Source organism: Mesoplodon mirus (genome assembly GCF_964341445.2).
Source record: "Mesoplodon mirus genome assembly, chromosome: 4".
NCBI classification, from domain to species: domain Eukaryota; kingdom Metazoa; phylum Chordata; class Mammalia; order Artiodactyla; family Ziphiidae; genus Mesoplodon; species Mesoplodon mirus.
The window spans coordinates 174822593-174850085 of record NC_138979.1 but is presented as its reverse complement, the minus strand read 5'-3'; the positions used below and the strand labels follow the sequence as shown (position 1 = coordinate 174850085).

The window sequence follows — 27493 nt, the reverse complement described above, 5'->3', positions numbered from 1 at the left end:
TGAGAAGGGTACTTTCAGGGCTACAGGAACAAATCAGACAGGGACAGTCTTTCACAGAGTGACTGTAAGTAGAAAATGGTACCTGCTGTAGAAGAACAAAGAGGCGAGAGGATTTAATTCCAGCCGGGGTAATCGAGGAACTTAGCAACGGAGTTAGGATTTGAAGAATCCCTGGAAGGAAAGCATCCAGGAGAGAGAAGAGCATGGACACAGGGTGGGTGGAAGAGAGTAGGAGATGGAACAGGAAAGGTAAGTAGACCTGAGGGTGTGATCTAAAGAACTAACACACAGAGTGCTCACTGTACACCAAGCCCCATTCCAAATGCTTTGCTTGTCTTAACTGTGACCCTCACAGCAACCCCACGAGGTGGCTGCTGTTATTACCCCTATTTTACAGATGAGGGAACTGAGGCACAGAGCGGCCAAGTAACTTGGCTAAGATCACAGTAACTGATAGAATTTGGTTTTGACCCAGACATTCTGACTCCAGATTGGAAACACAAATAGGCATACACGTCATGCGAGGGAGAATCTTCGCCTTTCTTTCCCTTTTACATCTCTCCCCATGTGCTTTTGAATCTCTTTGTCAGCTCTACTGCAATTTATAATTTTGAAGGAATTTTAGTTAAGGGCCTTTCCAGTGCAATTTCAGTAGAATAAAGATCTGGACAGCATATAAATTTTCGCAGTCAAAAACAGAGCTATGTAATCTATGGCTATAAGCCTTTTCATGGCCCTATGGCTGTGGATATATGAAAACACTTAAGCTAAATTGTACACCCTTTTTATAAAATTCCCTGATTTCTGACAATTTGGTCATAAAATCTTTTGATAAAAGTATCAAAAACCTAATGGGATTTCCCTGGAGGCGCAGTGGTTAAGAATCTGCCTGCCAGTGCAAGGGACACGGGTTCAAGCCCTGGTCCGGGAAGATTCCACATGCTGCGGAGCAACTAAGCCCATCCGCCACAACTACTGAGCCTGTGCTCTAGAACCCGTGAGTCACAACTACTGAGCCCGCGTGCCACAACTACTGAAGCCCGTGCGCCTAGAGCCCATGCTCTGCAACAAGAGAAGCCACCGCAATGAGAAGCCTGCGGACCACAACGAAGAGTAGCCCCTGCTCGCTGCAGCTAGATAAAGCCCGTACGCAGCAACAAAGACCCAACGCAGCCAAAAATAAACAAATAAATAACTAAATTTATTTTTTAAAAAAATCAAAAACCTTATACTTCAATACCATAAAATGTGGGTGCATTAATGGCAAAAAAAAAAAAAATCTGTATTTTAGCCTGTCTTGAACTGTTTAAACATCATAATGAGAAACATTTATGGCTTAAATAATTGAAGTCCCTGTTTCTCAGAATCTGTATACTCATCTCACCCTTTTGTTAGATTTTCAAACTAATCACGGAACTGACTGGCTTGAGCTTCTCCGTAACTCCTTTCTTCTCCATTGTGGGGTGGTGGGATGTGCACAGGGCTGTTGGTTAGTTGTTCAGACTCGGATCTCATGTCACGGGGAATTGACTTAGGCAAGTCTGTTAATCTCCCTGGACCTCAGTTTCTTCTCCTAAAGGACTTATAGCTTTAAATACCTGGATTCTCTGTTTCCATACCTTTTGTTTACTTACCCTTTAAAGAAAATTATGATTAATAGCACAGTGAACTAATCGCCAGAAATGAAGAAAAGGGCAAGCAAATAATTTGCTCATCAGTTTCACTGATCATCATCAATTTCATCATCAGTTTCATCAATCACCATCATCAGTTTCACTCAGCATTATTTAACAAATATTTATTAAGCCCCTACCATGTGTACATGATACATATTTGTGCTTCACTGCCCAGCATTACTAATAATTACAATGTTAAATTCTCAGATTTACTTGGAATTTACCTTCTCTCAGTTTCCCCATTGCTAATGTACCCTTCATGGCTACATTATTCCTCTAGAATCTTATTCTCTTTAATCTTATTTTCTTATACCCCAAACAAAGCAAAACAGAAAACTTTCAAAGGGATCCTTAATATGTTGCAAATTATTATTAAATCATGTACAGAATTTTTCTTTCCATGTTTTCAATGTAAAGAAGCCCCATAAACCTACTGCTTCATAGGGAAAACCATAGCCATCAAATGTTCACATCTAATCCAGCTGGATCAGCTGACATACTAGGTTTAATGGTTTGCAGTGATGAATTTGTCATAGACTTGGAGCCTTCTGCAGGTTGTAAATTGCTCAGACTCTAATGCTGTGGAAAATTTACAAAGACTGCAACTAGAATAGAGTGTTTTGACTTATCTCAGTTGTATTGGGAAAAAAAACAAAAAACAAAAAACCCTGATAAGAGGTGTATCATCATAAGTTCATGTGACAAAAAAGAGTTATTGGGCAATTTGTCAAATGTAAGATCAATAATAATAATGGCCAAAATATCTGTCATTTTTCGAGTGCTTTAGTGAGTGCTGGGCATTGCCATTATTTCATTCAATCCTCACAGTCATCTATTATTATTCCTATTTTACAGATGAGAAAACTGAGCTTAGAGAGGTTAAATAATGTTTGCAAAGTCACACAGTTAACACATAGCTGAAAATGTTTCGAGTTGCTTGTTATCACCTTCAGTTCATCATATTTAAATCAAAAGTCATCCTTGTCCTCAGGTCAGCTCTTTCTTTCTATTTTTGTCAGTGATACCACGATTCTCTCAGATTCATTCTCACAGCCATTGATTTTTCCTTTTCTGTCCTTGCTCTAAATCAAGTCACTTTGCTTGTTCAGTGTCTTTGTGCTGTCAGCCCTCTTCCCATTACCCTAGTCCAGGGGTCTAGGCCTTACATCTAAGTGTAGAGGCTAAAGGCCAGAATTAATTTTTTATTGAAGTATAGTTGATTTACAATATTATATAAGTTTCAGGTGTACAGCGTAGTGATTCAGTATTTTTGCAGACCATACTCCATTATAAATTATTACAAGATAATTGCTATGATTCCCTGTGCTATGCAACATATCCTTACTGCTTTCCTATTTTATACATAGTAGTTTGTATCTATTAATCCCATACCCCAACGTGCACCTCTCCTTTTCCCCCTCCCGTATGGTAACCACAAATTTATTTTCTATCTCTGTAAGCCTGTTTCTGTTTTGCCTATATATTCATTTGTATTATTTTTTATATTCCACACGTAAGTGATATCCTACAGGATTTGTCTTTCTCTTTCTGACTTATTTCACTAAGCATAATATTCTCTAGGTCCATCCATGTTGCTGCAAATGGCCGAACTTCATTCTTTTTTTTTTTTTTTTGTGACCGAGTAATATCCCATTGTATATATTTACCACATCTTTATCCATTCATCTGTTGATGGACACTTAGGTTGCTTCCATGTCTTGGCTGTTGTAAATAGCGCTGCTGTGAACATCAGGTTACGTGTATCTTTTTGAATTAGTTTTTTCATTTTTTCCAGGTATATACCCAGGAGTGGAATTGTTGGATCGTATGGTAATTCTATTTTTAGTTTTTTGAGGCACCTCCATACTGTTTTCCTTAGGGGCTACATAATTTACATTCCCACCAGCAGTGCACTAGGGTTCTCTTTTCTCCGTATCCTCACCAGCTTTTGTAAGAACAGACTCTTACCTCAGTATTCACATAGGCTGGCTACCCTCTGGCTCCTACTTTCTTCTGTTCTCACTTCCTTCGTGATGAACTAGTTACCTGAACACATCTTGCTGTTTTTCCACGTGGCCCCTGTTGTGCGTGATAGCTCCTTTCTGGGATGTCCCCTCCCCTGCTCCCTGCTCTGTGAGCCCTGCTCCTGCCTCAGGTTGAGGTCGGGTTCCTCCTCTATCATGTGTTCTGATCAGTCCATTCCTCAGTGAGTATCCCCCTCTTCCCAGCGCTTGTTATGGTAGCTTCCCAGCCTCTCATTTTGCTCTCAGTGCATGCTACCTGCCTTATATTGCTCTTCCTGTGTGTAATCTGTCTCTCACAGGTGCTCAGGGGTGGAGATTAGACCCCTCACGATCTTCAGAACATTGCTGTCCACCCCAAGGTGCAAGTTTCCCTATGTCCCTTGTGCGTGCATGAGGATAGCAATTTTTATGGTCATTATAGCACATCTCTCACATCGAACTCAGTGAGTTAACAGATCTCTCCTTAATCCACCAAAGCCGTATTATTCAGAGACACGGGTCACTGGAAAATGGCCACGTGCATTCACAGATTGCTGTGGTCGGTTGTTTGCAAAAATGGCCACAACCAGTCCTCTCCCCGCCCACTGTTGGTGCTGGCCTTTGCAAAGGGGCTTGACTCTCCTGCCATCAAGAGGCATTTATTTCTCTCTCTCCGAATTTGAGCTGACCTTGTGACTTACTTTGACCCAAGGGCAGAGGAAAAAGTAGCAAATCATCAAACTTGAGGGTGATCTTGTGAGCCCCCGTCCCCAAAGGACTCCATCGGAAGCCATACCTTTTGCCCCATTAGCCCCTGAGTTTTTGTCCTACTGTGTGCAAATAGGAGATGTGGTTTGAGATGCTTCTTTAACCACAGTCTTACTGCATTTTAAAGTTCTGCACTTCAGCAGAAAGGGGTCTTAAAAGTAGATAATAAATTGTGATTATTTACATGCTCTAATACCATACTTCTGTTTTGTCTCTCCTAATTTCCTGAACATAATCTTGGAGTCTCCCCTCCCCTTCTCTCCTACCCATTATATGGAAACAAGCTCTGTATTTGCCAGATAGCAAACCAGCTTTTCTTTGACAGTGTGTAGTTCACTTCTGTGCTGCTGCTGTGTCCCAGTAACATTTTCTTTCATGGGAAATGCCCATTGCTTCCAGGAATATATGATTTTTTTTCAAATGCATGATGTTTTAAAAGTGAAACTTCATTTCAGATAGAATGATCTTTGGTTTTATAAAATGGAATCTTTTTTATGGTTCTGTGGCTGTTCATCATTTTAAAACCTATTAGTTGTAACAGGCCAGCTTGAAAAATGAGGAGTTTTAAATTTCACTTGGAATACCTCACGATAGATTCTGAAACCGTGCCAGTAAAATTATGTTTGAATGATTCTTGAATTTTTTTTTTTTTAAGGGATGGCTTTCTCCTTTAAATGTGTATTCAGTAAAACACAGTTATTCAGATTCTAGTAGACATGTAAGAGAGCCGGATTCATGCATAACACAGATGCATTCATTGTTCGTGGGCTTTTACTCTCCTAATGATTGACCTAATGTGTTGTATCTCCTTTTTCTGGCTGAGAGAAGGAATGACATTTTATAAGCATTTTATACAGTAATATGTTCATATTGTGTTTCACCTCTTACTGTTTCTCAGACTACAAGAATACCTGCGACATACTGAGATAGCTCATATCATTGCTAGAAAAGTACAATGCGATTTGGATAGAAAATGTAATAGCTGTAGTAACAATATAATTAAATTTGTGCTTACTGTAAAAATAGTGGAAGGATTTATTTTTGGTTTTTAATGGATCAGACCAGTGTGATTAAAAATACGTAAAATAATAGCATTCACTTTGCAGTGGGATCAGTTCTCTAATATTCATCCTATTCCATCTTTTTCTACCCGCCCCCATTTTTAAGTAAACCCAATATTCAGGATTTTGAATTTGGTAAAATAGGGAATGCATTTGTTACATTCTTTGAAAAAGCCTTGAAATTGAGGGATTTTAAATTGAGCAGGCATATTTTTGTTAATTCATTAAATGGTTACTGAGGACCTACTGGGTGCCTGGTCCCTTTCTGGGTCCCAGGGCCAGAGCCATGAACAAAGCAAACAAGGTCCCTGCTCTCAAGGAGTTCACAGGTTGGTAGTAAGAAGGCAGGCAATAACCGCGTAAGCAAACAACTTAACTTCAGGTAGGGATAGCATGCTATAGGGAAAGTAAAACAGGATAAATGAAAGAATGACTGACAAGGGGGTGGTTTTGATGGGGAGGGAAGGGAAGGCGTTTTGGGAGGGTCACCTTGAAATAAAGCCTAAATGATGAAAAGCTGATTGCCGTTTGGGAGAAGAGCTGCCCTGAAAGAGGAAAAGCAGTTAAAAAGACTCTGATGTGGGGACAAGCTTGGCAGGATTGAGAAACTGAAAGGAAACCAGAGTGGCTAGACTGCAGTGAGCAAGAGGCGAGATCTGCAGTGAAATTTGAAAGGTTGAGGGAGTAAGATAATGGATTATTCATGGATGCTGCCCCGTATGATATTGTATTATTTTATCCTCTATGCTGTGTGGTATCATACCATATCTCAGCATATTGTATAAATATTATATATTTATGTTTCTATACCTTGTAAACAGGGAGATGAAGGGTTAAAGAAAGATGTTCGAGTCCTTAAGATGTGTAGGTTTTCTGAGCATTCCCAGTATACAAAGTCATGCTTGTGGGCTATAGTATCCTTTCCTGGATCCTCACCGTCTTTCTTTCTAATTATCAGTTAAATTCAGTTCAATAGATATTTTCTGAATCCATGCTGGGCACAAGAAACTGATGAGTCTACTGGGCAGTTATAGACTGATGCAGCAGAAAATGTGATAGGCTTTCACTGGAAAACAACTTTCCTGCATTGTATCTATTATTTCAGTCGGTGGTCAGCTACCTTTTCTAACATCTTATTTACCCCTAGGTTGCAAATCATAACGTGTATTAAGGACCGAATATCTAGTCTAAATGTCAGTGATTTGTAATGTTAACATAGTCTTCATTTGTTCCTCTTCATTGGAGACACAAGACAAGAAAAAATATGGTATTTTGAGGCCTGCGTGTGCCTCAGGCTAAAAAGAATTTATCATTTAAATACCTTTCTTCTGGAAGAAATAAGTTGTTAAAAATTAACAATTTAATAAAATATATATGAAAGTTTAAAAAATATATATTCTTTTAAATGAAGCAACACAGATTTGCAGACTCTGTTCTATTATTATGGTGATGATTCAGAGCGTCTGATTAGCCTAGGGAGTCAGGAAATAATACAGATTATCTCCTTTCTGTGCATCTTCAGACCATGTGTAGTCATAATATACTGACTGAAAATTTCCACTGAATTAAACTTTCTAGTGATTTATAAGACATTGAGATGCATTAGTAAGAGCAGTTATTGAATCTTCCTTTAGAGATAATTAATAAAAAGATTTTTTTAAGGCAATAGTTTAGGTTTCATTCTAGCAAAAGTAAGTTCTAGAAGCCTTTCAATGGTTTGCTGCTAGTAATTCCACTCCTTGGATTCTTGTTTTGCTTTATCCTTTCTAACTCTCGCTGATTCTGTGGTTTAATAGATTTTCCTCCTGTTTAGAATAACACTGTAGAAGCCAGCACTACATTTAGTATCCATCTCCAGGCATGGACAATCCCTCTTCCCACTGGCTTGGTTCCAGGGGGTCTGGAAAAGAGCTAGCCAGGCCTGACTAACAGGGCAGGCCACTTCAGGCAGTTCTTGTAGCTTCTCCAGCTCTGCTGCTTATTCTCTTGTAGATGTACATGTGGTATGTAAGTGTGTGTGTGCGTGTGTGTGTGTGTGTATTTGAAATATTTGAGGCTGAAAAAAATATGTATGTTCCTCCCAGATTGAGAAACAAAACATTCCATTCCAAACTTGATTGAGAAGCCCACTGGGTAACCCTGCCTGGTTGCATTTCCCTTCCTCTGCCCCAGAGATAACCACTATCCTGAATTTTTAAAATCATTCATGTATGTCTTTATATTTTATGATACGGATTTATGTGTTTTAAATAATACGTAGTATTGTTTTATCTTTCAAGCTTACGTAAATGCACATTGCCTTTTCTCTTATTATATTTTAAAGACTTAGACCCCTTGATACGGGTATCTTTCAATTATTTTCCCTGCTGTATAGTATTCTGTTGAAGCCTGAGGAGGTACAATAACTAGCACCCTCTCTTGCCATCTAGAATAAATTGAGAAATAGATGCAAGTGTTAGAGAGTGGTAGATAAAAATATCAGCTTTATTTGTGAGATAGCTCTCTTGGAGGGACAGGCTTGCTAGTATGCAGCCAGGATTAAATAGAAGGTTTACCCTTCTAATCACAGGCTGTGCAGTTAGCCTGGGACTCCCCACCTGAGCTCTGCCCCCATAGCACTGGGGAGCAGGGCACTGTGTATACCCCACACAGTCAGGTGCCTCTTACAGAGAAAAGAAGAAGGGAGCACCAATTATTTCTCTAGGAGGAATGAGTGAGGAGGTGGAGAGAGGCTGGGAATGTTGCCCCAAAAGAGGTCCCCTCTGCATGGAAGTAGACAGGGAGAAGGAAGTTTTCCCCAGAACATTTTTTCCTATTATTTAAGTGTCCCATAATTTATATATCCATTCTCCTGTTGATAGACTCATTTGTTATTATCACAGATGTGCTACACTGTCTCCTTGTCCACATGTGGGAGCTATCCTGTAGAGCACATGTACATGGGAGTGGAATGGCAGGGTCAGAGCCATGCTGGTCTGTAACCCGACTTGCTCCCTAAGTGGTCTTTCACATTCTCTCTTATCAGTGCATCAGAATTCCTTTCTATCCATATCCTCATCAACACTTGTTATCAAACTCTGTAGTTTTTGCCAAGCTGATGAGTGTGAAATGGCATTTTATTATCATTTTAATTTCCCTGATTACTAGTAAAGTTCAGCATCATGTCTGCTAGCCATTTGGGTTTCCTGTTCTGTCAATTGCCTATTTATATTATTGGCCCACATATTAATATTGAGTTGTCTCTTTTATGTTAATCTATAGGGGTTCTTTATATATTCTCAGTACTAATCCTTTTTCATTTATGAGTCATAAAAAATTTTACCTGTTTGTGGCTTGTATTTTCATTTTTTTATTAGGGTATCTTTTGACATATATCTGGGATATCAAAAGACTTTCTCTTTTATAGACTTTGACATGTCCAAAGTCTAAAACTATATAGAGAATGTGAGTAGTATCACTTGAGCATACTAATAGGGTCTTGTGTTTTCTGCCTGTTGAAGTATTTAGATTGTCTTTGAACAACTGCTAATCTTTCCTATTTTATATTAGGCTGTTTGAACACTGTTTCTGCAAGATTTATGTTACTCTTCAGATTCTTTGACATTGTAGAATTTAATGCTTCATGTTTAAATCTTAATACTTAAATTATGATTTTTTTTCCCTCAGTGTAGTTAATAGGCTATACCATAAAACACCTCTGATCTACCAAAAAACAAATTCATCTACCACTTGGAAACTCTATGTGTGGAAAACAACTTTTTCTTTTAACTAATCCTATAGTAATGCTGTATTAATGCTTCATTCTCTCCTCAGAGCTTGTGGACATTGTTATTATCCAAAGGCACTTGAGTCTGGATTAAGTATCATGCTACTTATATAAGGAAATTACATCACAATTTTTCTAATTCTTGATAAGAATAGTTTCTTATAGGGTTATAGACACCAATAAAAAGATTCTTAAAGAACACTTGGTACAGTCTCTTATTTTACACATGTGAGTTTAAATAATCCACCCAAGGTTGCACACCGAGATGGGCGTAAAATCAAGGTTAAGAACAAGGTCTTTCAGCCACAGTGTAGTGTACTCTCCATGGCAGTGGTGTCTTAGTCCATTTGGGCTGCTGTAATAGAAGACCATAGACTGGGTGGCTTAGACAACGGAAATTTATTTCTCATAGTTGAGGAGGCTGGGCAGTCCAAGATCTAGGTGCTGGCAGATTCATGTCTGGTGAGGGCCTGCTTCCTAGTTCACAGACAGCTGTCTTCTCGTTGTGTCCTGACATGGTGGAAGAGGCAAGGGAGCTCTCTGGGGTCCCATTTATAAGAGCACTAATGCCAATCATGAGGGTTCCACCCTCATGGCCTAATCACCTCCCAAAGTCCCCACCTCCTAATACCACCACCTTGCAGGTTAGGTTTAAACATAAGAATTTTGGGAGAATACAGACATTCAGTCTGTAGTATATATGTTATAGAATCATGGCTTTACTGTCTATTTTTATATAAAGTTGGTGTGTATTTTTACAGCTAGATTTCCTTGACTGATAGGTTTCAGTGCATTTGGCTTTTTTGTTGCTGGCATCTTTTTAGTTACTTAGCATCAAAAGAACTGTTTATCATACTTCCTTAAATTAGTTTTATGGAAGTAATGTACACTGTTTTCCTTCCTTATTTAGCTAGTGTTTACATGCTAGTCTTTCCAGCAGTTTGTATAAATAAGATAAGTGTTAAGGTAAATTATTCCAAATTGGCATATTTACTTAGTGCCAAAATATTATAATACCAAATGATATTTCCAAATCATTTGTATTAATTTACACTCCAGTCATCAGTATGTGAGAGAGTCTGTTGACCTGTATCTTCTTCAAGACTTGGTATTGTCAGACTTCTTAATCTTTTCTAGGGTAGTGGGCATAATAACTCATCATGGGCCTGATTTGTATTCCCTGATTAATAATGATTCATCTGTCATATCTCTTCATGTTTGTTATATATCTGTATATTGTCTATCTGTATATTGTAAATATGTCTGTCGTTTTTACCCATTTTTTTTCTGCTGCATTTTCTGTTGATTTGAACCTGTTCTTTATATATGTTCTTGGGGCAAATATTTTGTCAGTTTACAAATGTCTTCTCCCAGTTTGTTGCTCATCTTTTCACTTTCTTCAGGTATCTTTTTTGAAATATAAATCAAATTTAATTTGAATTCATAAATTTTTTTGTAATAGAGTGATTGTGTCTTATTTAAGAAACCCCTTGTCTCAAGGTCAGAGAAATACTCGTATTTTCTTCATAATTTTTAAAGTTTTGCTCTTGTAAATTAAGTCCTTAATTCTTCTGGAGTTGATTTTTTAGTATGGCATAGTGTGTGTGGGAACCTAATTTCACTTTTTTTCCATATGGATAACCAATATTTTCAGCTCTTTTTATTGACTGCCCTCTTTTCTCTACAGCTCTGCCATTCTGCCTTTGTTTATGAATTTTCTATTCTGTTTCTTTGGTCACTTAACCTATCCCTGCACCAATGCCACATTGTCCTCATAAAATCTTAATATCTGTAGGGCTACTCTCCCTCTTTACTTCTCTTCTGCAGCAGTGTATTGGTTGTATCGAGTCTTTTGTTTTAAATTCCAGAACTGGCTTATTGAGAGGCAAAAACCCTGTTCACATTTTAATTAACATTGCATTGAGTCTGCAGATTTTCTGGAGAATTGACATCTTAATGATATTGCCTACCTATCCTTGATTATGGTATATTTTCCATTTAATTAAGTATTCTTTAAAGCCTTTCAGAAAATTTTTATAATTTTCTACACCATCACACTACCAGTATCATCATCATAATGATTACAGTTGTCACTTTCTAAAGCACTCTTAAGGGTTTCCTGTGTGCCAAGCCTCATTCTGTTACTTTGTATTCAGTCTTCCTAACAACCTTATGAGGTAATCCTAGTAATATGGGATATTTCACACAGGAAACTGAGGCACCTAGAGGTTAATTGACTTGCCCAAGATCCTACAACTAGTAAATGGCAGAGGCAGGTTTCTAAACCAAGGTGCCTGGGTATAGAGTTTGTGCTTTTAATCACTACTCTATATTGCAAATAGGTTTTTCTCTTTTTGTGTTGGATTTATTCCTATATATTTTATAGTTTTTTATTAAGATATAATTGACATATAATGTTGTGTAAGTATAAGTTGTACAACCTGTTGATTTGATACATTTATATCTTGCAATATGATCACTGCCTTAGTGTTAGCTAACACCTCTCTCAGGTAACATAATGATCATTTCTTTTTTGTGGTGAAAACAATTAAGATTTAATCTCTTAGCAATTTTGGAGTTTATAATATGGTATTTTATAGTTTTGTTGGTATTAAAATGGTAGCTTTTGAAAATTTTTTTTAATTACTTACAGAAACAATTAAATATATAGAAATGTAATTTATTTTTGTATATCAATCTTATATCTAGTAACCTTGTTAAATTTATCTGTAGATTTTTAAAGGTGTTTCTAAGAAGATTATGATACCAGTAGAAAATAGTAACATCTTCTTTCTTCCTTTCCAATCCTATGCCTTTAATTTCTTTTTCTGGACTTAACTACACTGGCTAGTACTTCCAGTGTTGATAATATCTTGTTCCCAGACTCAGGGAGAAAGACTTCAACATTTTATCACTTACTTTCTATAGATGTTTTATAATTAGATCCTGTGTCAGATTAAAGAAGTTCCTCCCTAGTCTAGCACAAGAGTTTCTGTCAAGAATGGGCATTAAATTTTATTACATGCTTTTTCTCTATCGAGGAGATGATATTGGTTTTTTACTTTACTCTGTTAATGTGCTGAATGGCTTATATATATGTGTGTGTATATGTGTGTGTGTGTATATAAATGTAAACACAATTTGGTCATGCTTTTTTTTTTATACATGGTTGGATTCAGTTTGCTAATATTTTACTTAAGATATTTGTGTGTCTGTCTGTGTGTACTATCAGTACAAGACCATGTTAAAACAAGTTCACAGGTTGAAATTTTTGTACCCACTCAAGGTTTGCTCAGATTCAGGGTACCAGTCTAAATGAGGGCAATCAATAGCAATAACCGTTCAGAGATAGCTTATCATTTTTTCTTTTCTTTTTCGTTTACTTCTTTGCTCAAGGCAACTTCCATCTTACCCTTTGGGTATCAGCTTAACATGGGAAAGTTATCCTATGAGATGATCCATGTTGGGCAAGCCCTGGATCTTGACTCCTGGCCTCTTCTCCCATGAAGCCACGAAACCAAAGCTCAAGTTCAGATATGGACCAACACTCCAAGGCAAAAGTGGCCTTGGGATGCTGAGTTTCCACTAACCTCTTTGGATTCAAGCTGCCTCAAGAATATAGCCTGTCCCCACTATCTTTGTAACTCAGTGCCTTTAAGATAGTTTTGTTTTAGTATCTTATTTACCACTTTTGTTTTTTTTCAGTGGGGGAATTGGTCTGACTATCCAAAAATAGAAACTCACATGAATTATTAAAGACTTTTTCTATCAGGCTTTTCTTTCTAAATTCTCTTTTCCAGATATTGATTTTTTAGACAGAACATTAGATTTATTGGGCAGAACATTGGATTTATTAAGTTTTGGGGAAGACTAACCACTTACTTGTAAGAGATGATGAAAATATATAAAATTAGTGATGCATTCGTACAGTTTAGTGATTCTGGCATTTTAGTTATGGTGTATCTTCTATTGCTATTTGAAGGATGTACCCAAGTATTTCTGACCACTTACTGTTCTTGTCTTGAATGTCACTTAGAAAGGTATAACAGCTAAATATTTATTTTCATGTGACATAAAATATTATCAGGAAATAGTGGTATAATTGAATGAACATGCCATTGAATCTTAACTTGTTTTTTTATCCATTATTTATGAAAAGAAACAATACAGTGTTTTCTATTTTCATCAAGATGTTATATCTAAAAGTCTCTTTTCTTGAACTTGACTTCCATATTTATTTAAATGCATTTTTTACTATACTTATACCTAGTGTAAAGTAATTGCTAATAATAATCCATGTCTGAGTGTGTTGATGGGACCCCAGGACCACCACCAGCTTTGATGATTCGCTGGAAGGACTCAGCATGTAACTGTACTTTCAGCTATGATTTGTTACAGTGAAAGGATATGAAGCAAAATTAGCAAAGGGAAAGGCACACGGGGCTCAGTCTTGGGGAAACCAGGTGCAAGCTTCTGAGGGTCCGCTGTCAGTGAAGTCACACAGGATGTGCTTAATTCCTCCAACAAGTTTTGACATCATGTGTGAAATATTGCCAACCAAGGAAGCTCATTAGAGACTCAGCACCCAGAATTTTTATTGTGGGATGATCACGTAGGCATTCTCTGCCTGGCATGTACCAAAATTCCAGACTCCCAGAAGGAAAGCAGGGGTTCAGCATAAACCATATTGTTGCACAAAGAGTTTTCAGCACAGTGATCCACTCTTACGACTTAATGTTGGTGGGAGGCCAGCCAAGGGCCATCCTTGTAAGCAGTATGGCCATCAGGACAGCTATGTTAACTCTTTTCTGCACATGGAGTCATGACTAAAGTTTTTAAACCATTTATTGTGTGTCAAACACTGTTCTTTCTTCATTTCATCCTCACAACGACCATTTCTTAGATGAGGAACTGAGACAGAGAGGTTAAGAAACTTGTCCAATGTTGCACAGCTAATAAGTAGAAAGTCAGGATTCAAACGCAGGCTTCAGAATCCATGATTTATCAAACACTTTATTGATTTTTTAAAATTATTTTCATCTTGTTCCACCTCATGGATAAGATGTTTTATACATTTCCGTACAGCTATGATTCAAAGAAATTGTCTCCATATGACCTCTTTTAATCTTCAGTGTTGTTTCATGGCTCTTAATTTTCAGATTTGGAAAATCATTCTAATTATCATATGCAAAACTTTCCTGATCTCATAGGCTTTTCCTCAGCCTTTCTGTTTCTAGATTAGAGGATCTGAATTCTTTTTGTTTTTCCATCTTCCTACAGAAGGCTTGTCTGGTTCTTGACCACTAATTTTAGTTCCACTATTCTTTCTATACCTCCTTTTGTCATCTTCTGAGATGTAGCAATTAGAACTGCAAACAGGGAAGGTATCACTGCATCATGGTTTATGAACAAAGACAGGACAGCATTTTCTGTTTTATTTCCTTTCTTGTAATTCTCATTGTGTTAACCACATTGTCTACCTCAGTATATTAGACAATGACGTAGGTAATAGTCTTTAAATACCCCTAGATGGACATCTGGGATATAGCTGATAACTAATATAGCTGATAGAGCTTGCCTCTCTGTAAGTCTACTTTAGATTATTTTTTTCTGATTGAAGTGAAGAGATCCACTGTTCACTATATCCATTCCCAAGAAAATACATTATAGCTTCAAGAAAAGTTTGAGTGTTAACACATGTGCTGAAATATGATACAGATGTTTAATGTCTTACTGTAATATTATTTTACTGTTCATAGTCACCTGCTTTTTTGATCCCTGCCTTAGCTTGCTTGCTTTATTCCATAACATCTGTTCCCAAGAATATATTTACAGTCTGTTGTCTTTTCTAAATTGTCGGTGCGTACGTTAGAAAAAGGTTGATTTTTACTGGTGTCATTCAGAAAGTACCTTGAGGATTCCTTGTTATTTTATTCTCAGTGTTATTTTATTTCAGTATAATACCAAAGTACTATTTTTACTGAAATACCAGATAAGTCAAGCTAGATGACTGAGGTGTGATACTTAAAGTGCTCCTGGATAGGAAACAAGGTATTTCTAGTTTTAACTGCTTTAAAAGAATTGTAAAACTTTTAAACTACTACCCGAGGATAAATGTCCTTGTATTTCTATAGGCTTGGTAAAGCTTACGTCTATTTTGTTATGCTTATGCGGTCCCACGCATCTGGTTGTTCAAGATTTGCTGCCTTCTATTCTGGGTCTTTGCACTATGGTTCCCTGTTTAAACATTGCATCATCAGAGAGGCCTATTGTATCCGAAGTGGCTTCACCTTATCCCTCCTTCCCCCCAACAATAAATCTCTACTACCCAGTTTTATATCATTTATGGCACTTAACCAATCTCTGAGACGATCTTTTTTCTTTGTTTCCTTACTGTCTGTTTCTTACACTTGACTATAAAGTTCCATGAGAGCAGCGATGTGTCTATTCTGTCTTGATTCCTCTGGATATTCAAGTTAGCACAGAGCACATGGCCATTCAATTCTTGTCGGATGAATCAATGAATTCATTTATTAAAGACTACAGAAAAGTAAGTTATTTATGTTAGATATAATATTCGATCTTTACCAATTCAAGTGCATCAGATTTTCTTTAAGTTTCTTAGAACTTGAGGAGGATGTCCAGACTGGCCTTGGATTTAGTTTCCTTTAATTAGCTAACTAAAAAGTTAATAACGTGTATATTTAATCTCTAGGCTTGATCAAGTTTTCTGATTCTTCAGACTCTGAAGATTTTGTATCTGTTATAAATCACGACATCTGCAATAAACCAGAACTCCTGCCAAATTTTAGGATACCAAATACATACTTCTTTTTGTGTGTGTCCATTGGAAATATTTTAAACACAGAACAACGTAGATAGTAATATAATGTAACAGTTGCATTTCAGCTACTTAGCTTTCTTCAGTCTTAACATTTGCCATATTTATTTCAGATTTTTTAAGAAATAAACTATTACACAAAGAGTTGAAAACCCCTGTGCATCCTTCCCTGATTTCTTACCCTTTCTCTCTGGAGAGAACCATATGATCTATATTTTAGTATTTATCAATCTTGTGCATGTTTTAGTATGACTGCATAGATATTTATTCACAAACAATCCATTATCTTGTTTTGCATGTTTTCAGATGTTTTGTACATGGTGTCATACTGTATGTAATCATGACCTTGATTTTTTTCACTCAACATTAAATTTTTGAGATTCATCATAATGATACATAGAGCTCTTGTAGCTCATTCATTGTCACTGCTACATAAAATCTCACTGAAAGGTAATTCTGCATTTTATTTATCCATTTTCTTGTGGATGGACATTTAAGTTGTTCAGTTATTCAGTAATTCAGTTAACTGTGCAGTAGGTTTTCTTGTATCTTTCCAACTGCACTCATGTGCAAGAATTTCTCTAGGACAGTATCTTACAATCTCTTTCATCTTATTGCATTCAGAGACAATGAGAGTATTTATAAAAGCACATTAGGTAAACAGACAAGTTGCTTTTAGCTCAAGGCAAACAGCCTGCCTGCCCAAGAGACTTTGGAGCTCAGTATCTCGCCACACCTGCAAACCATCTGTGGCAGAGTTTGGGGGAAGCTATCTTCTAGAGCAGGAGTCTTCGTATTTCTCTAAAAGGATTCTTTAAAACTATGCATTTCCTTGTGCGTTTTTAGAATGATAGCTAAAACTTTTCAAAGTAAGTTTAATGGTTGCAAAGCATATAACTTCCAGTGTATTATAAACACTGACATTTAAAAATAAAGCTGTTATGTCACTCTTAAGTGTATCAGGTGGAACTTACATACCACAGTGATTTGACAGTCGTTATTTTTCTTTCAAAAATGTGTGAACAGGGCTTCCCTGGTGGCGCAGTGGTTGAGAGTCCGCCTGCCGATGCAGGGGACGCCGGTTCGTGCCCCGGTCCGGGAAGATCCCACATGCCGCGGAGCGGCTGGGCCTGTGAGCCATGGCCGCTGAGCCTGCGCGTCCAGAGCCTGTGCTCCGCAACGGGAGAGGCCACAACAGTGAGAGGCCCGCATACCACAAAAAAAAAAAAAAAAAAAAAAAAAAAAAAAAGTGAACAAGCATTTAAAATTATGTGAAAAAGTTCTTTACCAATTTGAAATTTTACATCCTTTCTTTTTGAACTCATATTTCAATTTTTCTTCCCCCACTAAGTTTCATCCTAATGTGATGTTTTTTTCATCTTTTTGGCTTTCACTGCCAATATTGTAAAGTCAGGTTTATTAAGGTATAGTTTACAGACTGTAGAATTGTCCATTAATAGTTGTATCATAGTCCTGTGGGTTTTGACACATGTATACAGTTGTGTAACCAGCACCATAATCGACATATAAGATATTTCTTTCCCTTTCAGTTCCCTCCCTATACTCCCAGCCTCTGGCACTACTGATGACGACGATGATGATGATAATGATGATTTGCCCCTATGTTATTGCCTTTTCCAGAATGCCATGTAAATGGAATCATATAGTTTGTAATTTTTTGTCTCAAGCTTCTTTCCCTTTACATAATGCATATGAAATTCACCCATGCCATTGCACATATCAGGGGTTAATTCCTTTTAAATGCTGAGTCACATTCTGTTGTACAGATGTACCAGTTTATCTTTTCACCAGTTAATGGACACGGGGTTGTTTCCAGTTGGAGTGATTATGCATGACACTGCTATATAAACATTTGTGTTCAGGTTTTTGTTTGGATATTTATCCTCATTTCTTTTGAGTTAATAAGTGTGATTTCTGAGCCACATGGTAGGTGTATGTTTTAATTTTATAAAGAAACTGGGAAACTTTTTCTGAATCGACTTTACTGTTTTGCATTCCTGCTAGCAGAATATGAGACTGCTATTTGCTGTCCATTGTTACTAGCACTGGGTATTATTAATTTTTTGTTTTGTTTTTGTTTTTACCCATTTCTAATAGGTGTATAGTGGTATCTCATTGTGATTTTAATCTGTGCTTCCCTAATGACTAATGACTTAAACAACTGTTTCTTGTTCTGTTCGCCATCCACACCTTTGTAATGAAGGGTATGTTAAAATCTCATGCTTACATGTTAATTTTTTTTTTTTTTAACTACTGAGTTGTAAGAGATTTCTGTATATTCCAGATACAGGTCCCAGTCTGTGACTTTCATTTTCATTTTCTTAACGTTTGCTTTCAAAGACAGAAGTTCTTTATCTTGATGAAGTCCAATTTATCAATTTTTTTATGATTCATGCTTTTTTTGGTTTTATCTTATTCTTTGCCTATGCAAGTGTGATGGTTAGTTTTATGTGTGACCCTGGCTAGGCTGTGGTATCCAGTTTTTCATCAGACACCAGTCTAGATGTTGCTGTGAAGATGTTTTTGAGATGTGATTAACATTTAAATCAGTAGACTTTGAGTAAAGCAGAGGACCCTTCCTAATGTGGGTGGGCCTCATCTAATCAGTTAGAGGCCATTAAAAAAAAAGAGAGACTGAGATTCCCTGAGGAGGAAGGAATTCTGCCTCTAGACTGACTTCAGACTTGAGAGACTGTAATATCAACTCTGTTATTTTGCCTTGATCTATTTGTCTATCCTTGTGCCAATACCACACTCTCTTAATTATATGGCTTTATAATAAGTCTTGATATCTAGTAATATAAGTCCTAGAGCTTTGTAATTTCTTCAAAATTATCTTGACTGTCCTTAACTCAGTGCATTTCCTTCTAAATTTTCAAGCTTACCTTCTTAGCCACTATGTTCTACTGCTCCATAAGTTTTATTAGCTTTCATTTTAATGAAATAGTCAAGAGAACCAAGCCAATTGACTCCAAAGTCTATACTGTTAACAACTACACTAGCTGCCTCTCAATAAGCCATAGAGTTTATAGACAGACATAGCTGGCATTTTTTTTTTTTTTTTTTTTTCAGTACGCGGGCCTCTCACTGCTGTGGCCTCTCCCGTTGCGGAGCACAGGCTCCGGACACGCAGGCTCAGCGGCCATGGCTCAGGGGCCCAGCCGCTCCGCGGCATGTGGGATCTTCCCGGACCGGGGCACGAACCCGTGTCCCCTGCATCGGCAGGCGGACTCCCAACCACTGCGCCACCAGGGAAGCCCCAACTGGCACGTTTTTATCATTTGTTTTAAGTGATTAACATTTTTTTCCAGTTTATTATTTCGTTTCCACTGTTATTTTTCAACTTATTATAAGCCACCTTCAAAAGAAAAAAAATGGAAGCCAATTCTCAGTTTAGGATCGATTTGAAATATGGTAAGAACCTTTGACTATGAGATCAATTAATTTGAGCCCTTTCATCTGACTGTGCAGTCCAGTATTCAAGAGAAAGGAGTCATATAAATAAATATTAAGAAGGGTATACTTGCAAAGTTTAGATTAAATAGAATTTGAAAAGTATTATTAGGCCAGATGTGAAAGAGGATATATTAATATTAACATGTGTACCCATACACATCTCTGACATTTCTGATAGAACAACTTTGTTCCAGAGAGTTTATCCATAATGAATCTTACTTAAACTTATTCTGTAACTCTGTAACATCCCTATGTTACAGTAGGCGAAGAATCATCACTTTTTTCTTTTTACAATTAGAAAAGCAAGACCTTATACGGTTATGACCAGAGTAAGTCAAGCTGAATATCAGGTAATCCTGTGTCATAAACCCGTCCACACTCTACTTAGAAATCATTGTTTTCAAGAATAGTAATAGGAACAAGAATCTATATGAGCCCAGCAGTACAAGTTAGGCTACAAGTTAGCTTGGTTTGGAAAAGGTAAAGTGTGCTCTTTGTGGTCTTCAAAAATATTTATTCAGACCTATATGTAAAAGAAAATTATGGTATATGTAAGTAATTGACATGCTTGGTTTTTTGTTTTGTTTCTTGGTTTTCTGGGGGAACTTTTTGTTTTGGGCAGCTTCCCATAGCTAAATAAATTAAATGCATTGTAGCTCATTGAAAAATAGAACAAATTTAAGTTGGGTAAGTGAAGTGGTTTCATAGGATTATACCACAGTCAGTATTATAATCACTACAGTAAGAAGAGGAAGAGAGCATACCAGGTGCTTTGGTCCTGAAAAAACCAACATCTGGAAGAGCAAAAGTCATAAAAGGAAAATAATAGGAAGTGACCTAAATTTCATAAGAGATGTCTTTCTAATGTCTTTAAATACAAAAGAAAGAAGTAAGGCAGAGTAGACTAAGAAGAAAAATAGTCATATGCTATGAGCCTGTCCATCAGAGCTTAACAAAAACAATGGAGAACAGAGAAACATGGGGCTAAATATTGAATACAATAGCTATTGAGTAGTGATCAAAGGACAGGAAGATGGGGGAACATGTTTTGACAGAAAGAAATGTCAAAAGAAAGCAGAAAGTACAGTTTAGGTCAATTCAAATGAGGTAAAGGAATAGAGGAAAATAATACCAAGTAGACAGTGTTCTGGAATAATGAATGTATATCCTAATGTTATGCACATTGCTTAACAGCAAGCAATTTTGTAAAAAATGAAAAAGGAGGTACAAAAAGCAATTAAAGGAAGAAAGAGACATATGCCTTGTAAAGTAATCAGGTACAAGGTGGAAATGAGAAAAGCCAAGATGAAAAGTGAATTTAGATCTTAAAAAAGGTTAAGATAAATATTCACATTTTTAGATTGTCTCTTAGGTCAGTTTTAAAAAACAGACACTGGGTTGTAATAATCATTAAATAAAATAACTGCCCAGAGTAGACCTATTGATTGCTCTAAAAAATGTTCTCCATACTCTTTGTATAAAACATTGAAAATAGATTTAGATATTCATATGGTTTAATATTTTAAGAAAGTATATTTTAATTCAGTATGATAAAAACAAATCTGTGAAAATGATTCTTTTAAAATATGATTGAGGAAGGCGTTTGGCAATGATTTCCATCTTTCATTTTCTTATTTTGGATATAGGTTGTTGCTTTGTACATATCTAACCTTATTTAAAATATGTAGACAGTAGGTAGCATCCAACATGTTTGTAAAGTTCAAAACTACCTTTATGTAAATAATAGCTTCTAAAGGCCAGAAGACGCATTTAAAAATAAGCAAATAAACTGATGCAGCCCGTATTCAGCAGTGAAAATAGAACCCATTTCCAGTATATGAATTTAGATTTGACCTTGTAAACACTGAAAGCATTACAACCCCCAAATAACACCACAGTTACCACAGGGTTCATCTGGTGAAAGCCTACTGTCTCAAGATATTCTTCAGAGTCTGGCCCACCTGCAAGCTAGAATTTTCCTCCTATCTTTTTTTTTTTGCGGTACGCGGGCCTCTCACTGCCGCGGCCTCTCCCGCTGCGGAGCCGAGGCTCTGGACGCGCAGGCCCAGCGGCCATGGCTCACGGGCCCAGCCACTCCGCGGCATGTGGGATCTTCCTGGACCGGGGCATGAACCCGTGTCCCCTGCACCGGCAGGCGGACTCCCAACCAATGCGCCACCAGGGAAGGGAAGCCCCCTCCTATCTTTTGAAATAGAGTCTCAAGTCTTTTTCCTCTGACCCATGTAGTAAGTCATCAACATTCCACAGTGTTGGAGAGAAGGCACAGACTTAATTACAAATGTAGAACCAATTGAACAGAAAATGGTAATAATCAGGCTCTTTTTATTCCTGAGGTTTGGGTCCTGAATGTTGTTACTCAGGGTATAGCGTAGCAGAGCTTTCTGTGAATTAGAGTTCTTCCTGCTCACTGTTTTGGGAGTGATCAACTAAAGTGCACAGTTGGGCTCTCAAAATAGTTACTCAGTGACTTAATATGTGAAGGGGTGCCTTTTGAGATACTCTTTTTTTGAGATAGTACTTAGAGTTTACCCATCGCTAAAGCTGAGTACTTTTATTTATTTATTTTTTAACATCTTTATTGGAGTATAATTGCTTTACAATGGTGTGTTAGTTTCTGCTTTATAACAAAGTGAATCATTATACATATACATATGTTCCCATATCTCTTCCCTCTTGCGTCTCCCTCCCTCACTCCCACCCTCCCTATCCCACCCCTCTAGGTGGTCACAAAGTACCGAGCTGATCTCCCTGTGCTATGCGGCTGCTTCCCACTAGCTATTTTACGTTTGGTAGTATATATATGTCCATGCCACTCTCTCACTTTGTCACATAAGCTGAGTACTTTTAATTAACGCAGCAGATCAAAACAACTGCCACACGCTTTCATAGAGTAAAATGCCATATCATGAAGTTTAATACACCATTGATTCTAGAGCACCCTCATATCATCTACCACTAATGAAAAAAAATTCTGCCCATTAAACTATGACAGTGCTAAGATACCAGTTATTGTAAGATGCACCACAATTTTAGAGATTCTAAATTGTGGGGAAAGGTGTCCTGATTATAAATGAAATAAGATAATGTGCACCTTAAACCCTTAACAAACATTTCATAGCCACCTGGTTCTGAATTGTTTTCAGATTTCCTGTGTTAAATGTTATCCCCATCCAGTTTGCTTTACTCTGCCTTTTAAAACCCTCTTCTTGGCCTCATTCCCCTATTTCCCTAGATGTAACCTTGATTTCACTCAGAAAGAATTTGGGATCTACCCGGAGAGGTGGTCTCTAACCGACTCAGTTACACATCCCTCCCTGACCTATCCTAGTCTTGTGAGAGGATGTAGACATCAGGTGTGGATACTCACTGGGCTCATTTCTTGCCTTGTGAGCAGGACTGGGCGTCAGGGCATGAAGACCTAGCTCTAGGGCCATGATCTCTACATGGTAGGGCCATGGTAGAGCTCTCATTCTGAATTGATTGGGCTCCTTCTAGGTGCCTGGTGCTGTGTGGGTGCTCTATGTCACTGACTGCTGTAGGCAGGGAACTTGCAGTCTGGTGGGAGAGTAAATGCATAGCAAGGGACTCGAATTCACCTAGCTTCAGCCATGACAGGTGTAGCCAGGGGATAAAGTTCCTCTTCACCTCCTTCTTGATCTCCTGTCCCCCTCTTATTTTTCCCCTGACGCAACTTACCCCTTCATTATATCAAATGAATATAGTCTACCTCACCTTGCAGAGAAGTCACTGAGGGATTCTCCACCAATGGGCTGCCTGCACCCATGACCATACTTTGATCAGCAAATTACTCTAATCCAAATCAGCCGCCCCAAATGGGAGTTGGAACAACTCATTGTAAAGATGATGTTTGATTTCATCTTGAAGAAATAACATGTCAGAGAGGCAGGCCCAGCACCCTCTGACCTTAGGATGTGACCACCTTGCTTAGTAGTACTATTCCCCCACCCCTCCTCCTCCACCACTGCCAGTACCACCGCTACTGATGATGATGATGATGATGATGATGATGATGAGAAAACCCACCCTGAGCCCTGCATCACCTAAGCTCCAACTTAGCCAAGCTTCTTGCAAGAGTGATCTGTGCTTGCCATTTTCATTTACCCCCAGTCTCTTTACTTGTCAGCTCAGTGCAGCATGGCTCTCACCTCTGACAGCTCTACTGAATAATTTTGCTGAGTTCACCAATAAGCTCCTAATTGTCAGATTCAATGGATAATCTTAAGTCTCTGACCTCTTTTCAACATTCAACCCTGATGACCGCTCCCTCTTTGAACACCCTTTTCCACTGATGTCTGTGACAATTGTCATTCCTGGGTCCGGTCCTACCTAGGCATCCCTTTCTATCTCCTTCACTGGATGCATCCTCCTTCCAATATTCTCCTTCACACCAGTATACTTTCTCTGGGAGATTTCGTTCACAGCCTCCACTTCCACGTGGAGGACTTGCAGTTCCCTGCCTTGATCTCAGTCCTGTTCTCTGAATTCCAGACCCATGTCTTCACATCCTACTGAACTCCACATGTTGTAAATGCTTGATGTTGTCTTTTACCTCAGAACTGCTGATCTTTCTCTTTTCTTGTATTACTTTTCTTGGTCCATGATATGGCCATCTACCCAGTTACCCATACCAGGATCCTCTAAATCAACTTCTTCCTTGACCACTTATACCAACTGGTCACCAGATTTTGGGTATTCTACCACCCAAGTCTGTCTCAGGTTTCTTCCTCCTCACCATCCTTGATCCAGGCTGTCATCGTCTGCCATAACAAATGCCACAGATGGGATGGCTTAAACAACAGACATTTATTGTCCCTTAATTCTGGGGCTAGAAGCCTGAGGTCAAGGTGTCAGCAGGGTTGGTTTCTTCTGAGACCAGTGTCTGTCTCTTAAGACCCTGTCTCCAAATAGAATCACATTCTGAAGTACTAGGAGCTAGGACATCAGCATAGGAATTTTAGGGGGACGTAATTCAGCCCATAACACGTGCCCTTGTCATCTCCTTACTAGCTAATTGTGTACCCTCCTGATCTGTTTCCCTACCTCCAGTGTCATCTCCATTCTAACGTGGCCTGCATTCCACCATCAAGAGATTATTCTGATTTCAAATATGAGCACATTACTCTTCTGGCTTAAAACTCTTCAGTGTCGGGCTTCCCTGGTGGCGCTGTGGTTGAGAGTCCACCTGCCGATGCAGGGGACACCGGTTCGTGCCCCAGTCCGGGAAGATCCCACATGCTGCGGAGCGGCTGGGCCCGTGAGCCATGGCCGCTGAGCCTGCGCGTCCGGAGCCTGTGCTCTGCAACGGGAGAGGCCACAACAATGAGAGGCCCGTGTACCGCAAAAAAAAAAAAAAAAAACAAAAAAAAACTCTTCAGTGGCTCCAGATTATATAGATTGTCCAGATTCCTTCAGGTGGCACATCCTCATTATCTGCTCCAGGCACCTTCCCACTCAGTGTGTGCACCAGCCACTCTGAAATAGCTGAAGTTCCCTAAAGGTTTTGAACCTGCACCTCTGTGCCTTTGCACATGCGGTGTCCTGTATCTGGAATTTTCTTTTTCTTAACCCTACCTCCCTTTGTTTTACCAACTCTAATTCATTTCAGACTCCACGTAGGTAGCACATTCTGGAGGAAGTCTTACTTCAGAGTGACCAGGAGGAAATATGGCAAACAGCAAGAGTACAAGCTGACGGAAACTTGTTAACATGTGAAAAAGCCTCTCGTTTATTTGAACTCAATGAAAAAGAATGTGTTAAATGTAAGCTAAGTTAGTTGTGATAGACTTTTCTCATCCTATGGAGCCCCTGAAACTTTCTTAAAGGACAGATGATAAAATGTATATCTTCCTGGGCTTCCCTGGTGGCGCAGTGGTTAAGAATCCACCTGCCAATGCAGGGGACACGGGTTCGAACCCTGGTGCGGGAGGATCCCACGTGCCGTAGAGCAACTAAGTCCGTGCGCCACAACTACTGAGCCCGCGCGCCACAACTACTGAAGCCCACATGCCTAGAACCCGTGCTCTGCAACAAGAGTAGCCACCGCAATGAGAAGCCCGCACACCGCAACGAAGAGTAGCCCCCGCTCGAGAAAAACTAGAGAAAGCCTGCGCGCAGCAACGAAGACCCAACACAGCCAAAAGTAAATAAATAAATTTAAAAATATAAAATCAAATAAAATGTACATCTTCCTTTTCATCATCTATTGATACTTAGTCAACAACTTAGGACCCAGCTTATCATCTTTCATCACTTCCTAACATCGCCTTCCTAAGTTAGGAACCCTGTCCACAGGCCTGTAGTGAAGCACACACGCTCAGCAGTCTCTGGTCTTCAGCCCTAGACACACAGTAACAAGGTGGCTTTCCTCCAGCTTTTCTGAAAAATGAGTACAAATTGCAAGAAATGCAGTACAAATTGTGAGCTGTCAGTACATTAGTAGTGACATTAGGAAATCTGATGGAGTCAGAAGGAAAAGGTGTAAATTGCAGGATAATATAAAGGGGAGGTCAGTCTGTTAGTAATGCAGGGAATGTGATGGACTTAAAGAAAAGGCATAGATGCATTCGGTGCCCTGAGAGTGAAGCTACAAGAGTGGACCTTTGTTGGGATAACCAAACCTACACCAAGAGAACAGGCTGGAGAGAGGCAGTTCTGTGGTGTTCTTGGTCACACATTTATGGAGTTTCTGAAGGGCAGTGGAGATTACTGCCAGGCACAGCACGACCTCTATGCAGACAAGTGAACTGTAGAAATTCATTACTACTCCACCAAGAAGCCCCCATAAGAGTGGTGAATGAACCTGGACACAGAAGTGTTGAATTGAAATCCACAGAGCATTCTTTACAAGAGTTCTGACCTGGATGGGGTAAACCTCAGTGCACTTCCTTTCTCTTGCCTCAGTATTACTGGATTGAAGAATTGCTGCTTCTTGTCAGGAGGTTCATTTCATTTCCCATTACTCCCAACTTCATACTCAAAAGCACTGAGAATTTCAAGTGGAGTATATTGAAGTAGACTCAGTTTCTTTGCGTCATTTCTGTATTCAGTCTTTTAAATTCTTTCATAACCCTACTGAGTGTTTTTTAACTAAATTAACATGGCTCGAATGAACCGCCCAGCTCCTGTGGAAATCACTTACAAGAACATGAGATTTCTTATTACACACAATCCAACTAATGCGACCTTAAACAAATTTATAGAGGAACTTAAGAAGTACGGAGTTACCACAGTAGTAAGAGTATGTGAAGCAACGTACGACACTAGTCTTGTGGAGAAAGAAGGCATCCATGTTCTCGATTGGCCTTTTGATGATGGCGCACCACCATCTAACCAGATTGTTGATGATTGGTTAAGTCTTGTGAAAATTAAGTTTCGTGAAGACCCTGGTTGTTGTATTGCCGTTCATTGTGTTGCAGGCCTTGGGAGAGCTCCAGTGCTTGTCGCCCTAGCATTAATTGAAGGTGGAATGAAATACGAAGATGCAGTACAGTTCATCAGACAAAAGCGGCGAGGAGCTTTTAACAGCAAGCAACTTTTGTATTTGGAGAAGTATCGTCCTAAAATGCGGCTGCGCTTCAAAGACTCTAATGGTCATAGAAACAACTGTTGCATTCAATAAAACTGGGGTGCCTGATGCCATTGCTTGGAAGTGGAACCTAGACAGGACAGGATTTGTCGTACATGTTAGCCAGCATGTTGGCTTGGTGAAGTCTGATGAAGCTTCCATAGGAGTGTTGAAATGCAGTTTTACCAGGCCACAAGGCTGGCAGAATTGCACCCTCTATGTTTGGGTTAAGATTAACCTACTTGGACACTTAGCAAAGGATTCTTGCTGTTCAGCATTTAAAATGTGCTTATCG

The 27493-nt window shown here is 38.6% G+C and overlaps 3 protein-coding genes and 1 long non-coding RNA gene across 10 annotated transcripts in view; all 4 read left to right on the top strand.

The window, feature by feature from the left end:
• Nucleotides 1-27493, top strand: part of LOC309802031 — a 622798-nt gene that overhangs the window by 419458 nt on the left and 175847 nt on the right. The gene's annotated exons all lie outside the window — the stretch shown is intronic.
• EFCAB11 (EF-hand calcium binding domain 11) overlaps nucleotides 1-27493 on the top strand; it is a 173010-nt gene that overhangs the window by 43509 nt on the left and 102008 nt on the right. The window lies entirely within an intron of this gene.
• On the top strand, nucleotides 236-26376 carry LOC309802280 (uncharacterized protein; the record flags this gene model as incomplete). The annotated part of the gene is made up of 2 exons (XM_082617703.1): nucleotides 236-249; nucleotides 26181-26376. The coding sequence occupies 2 exons, from the start codon at nucleotides 236-238 to the stop codon at nucleotides 26374-26376; spliced, it is 210 nt and encodes a 69-aa protein (XP_082473829.1).
• LOC309802796 (protein tyrosine phosphatase type IVA 1) lies at nucleotides 26292-27374 on the top strand. The gene has a single exon (XM_082618675.1). It carries the CDS (start codon nucleotides 26731-26733, stop codon nucleotides 27250-27252), a length of 522 nt encoding a protein of 173 aa, XP_082474801.1. The 5' UTR covers nucleotides 26292-26730; the 3' UTR covers nucleotides 27253-27374.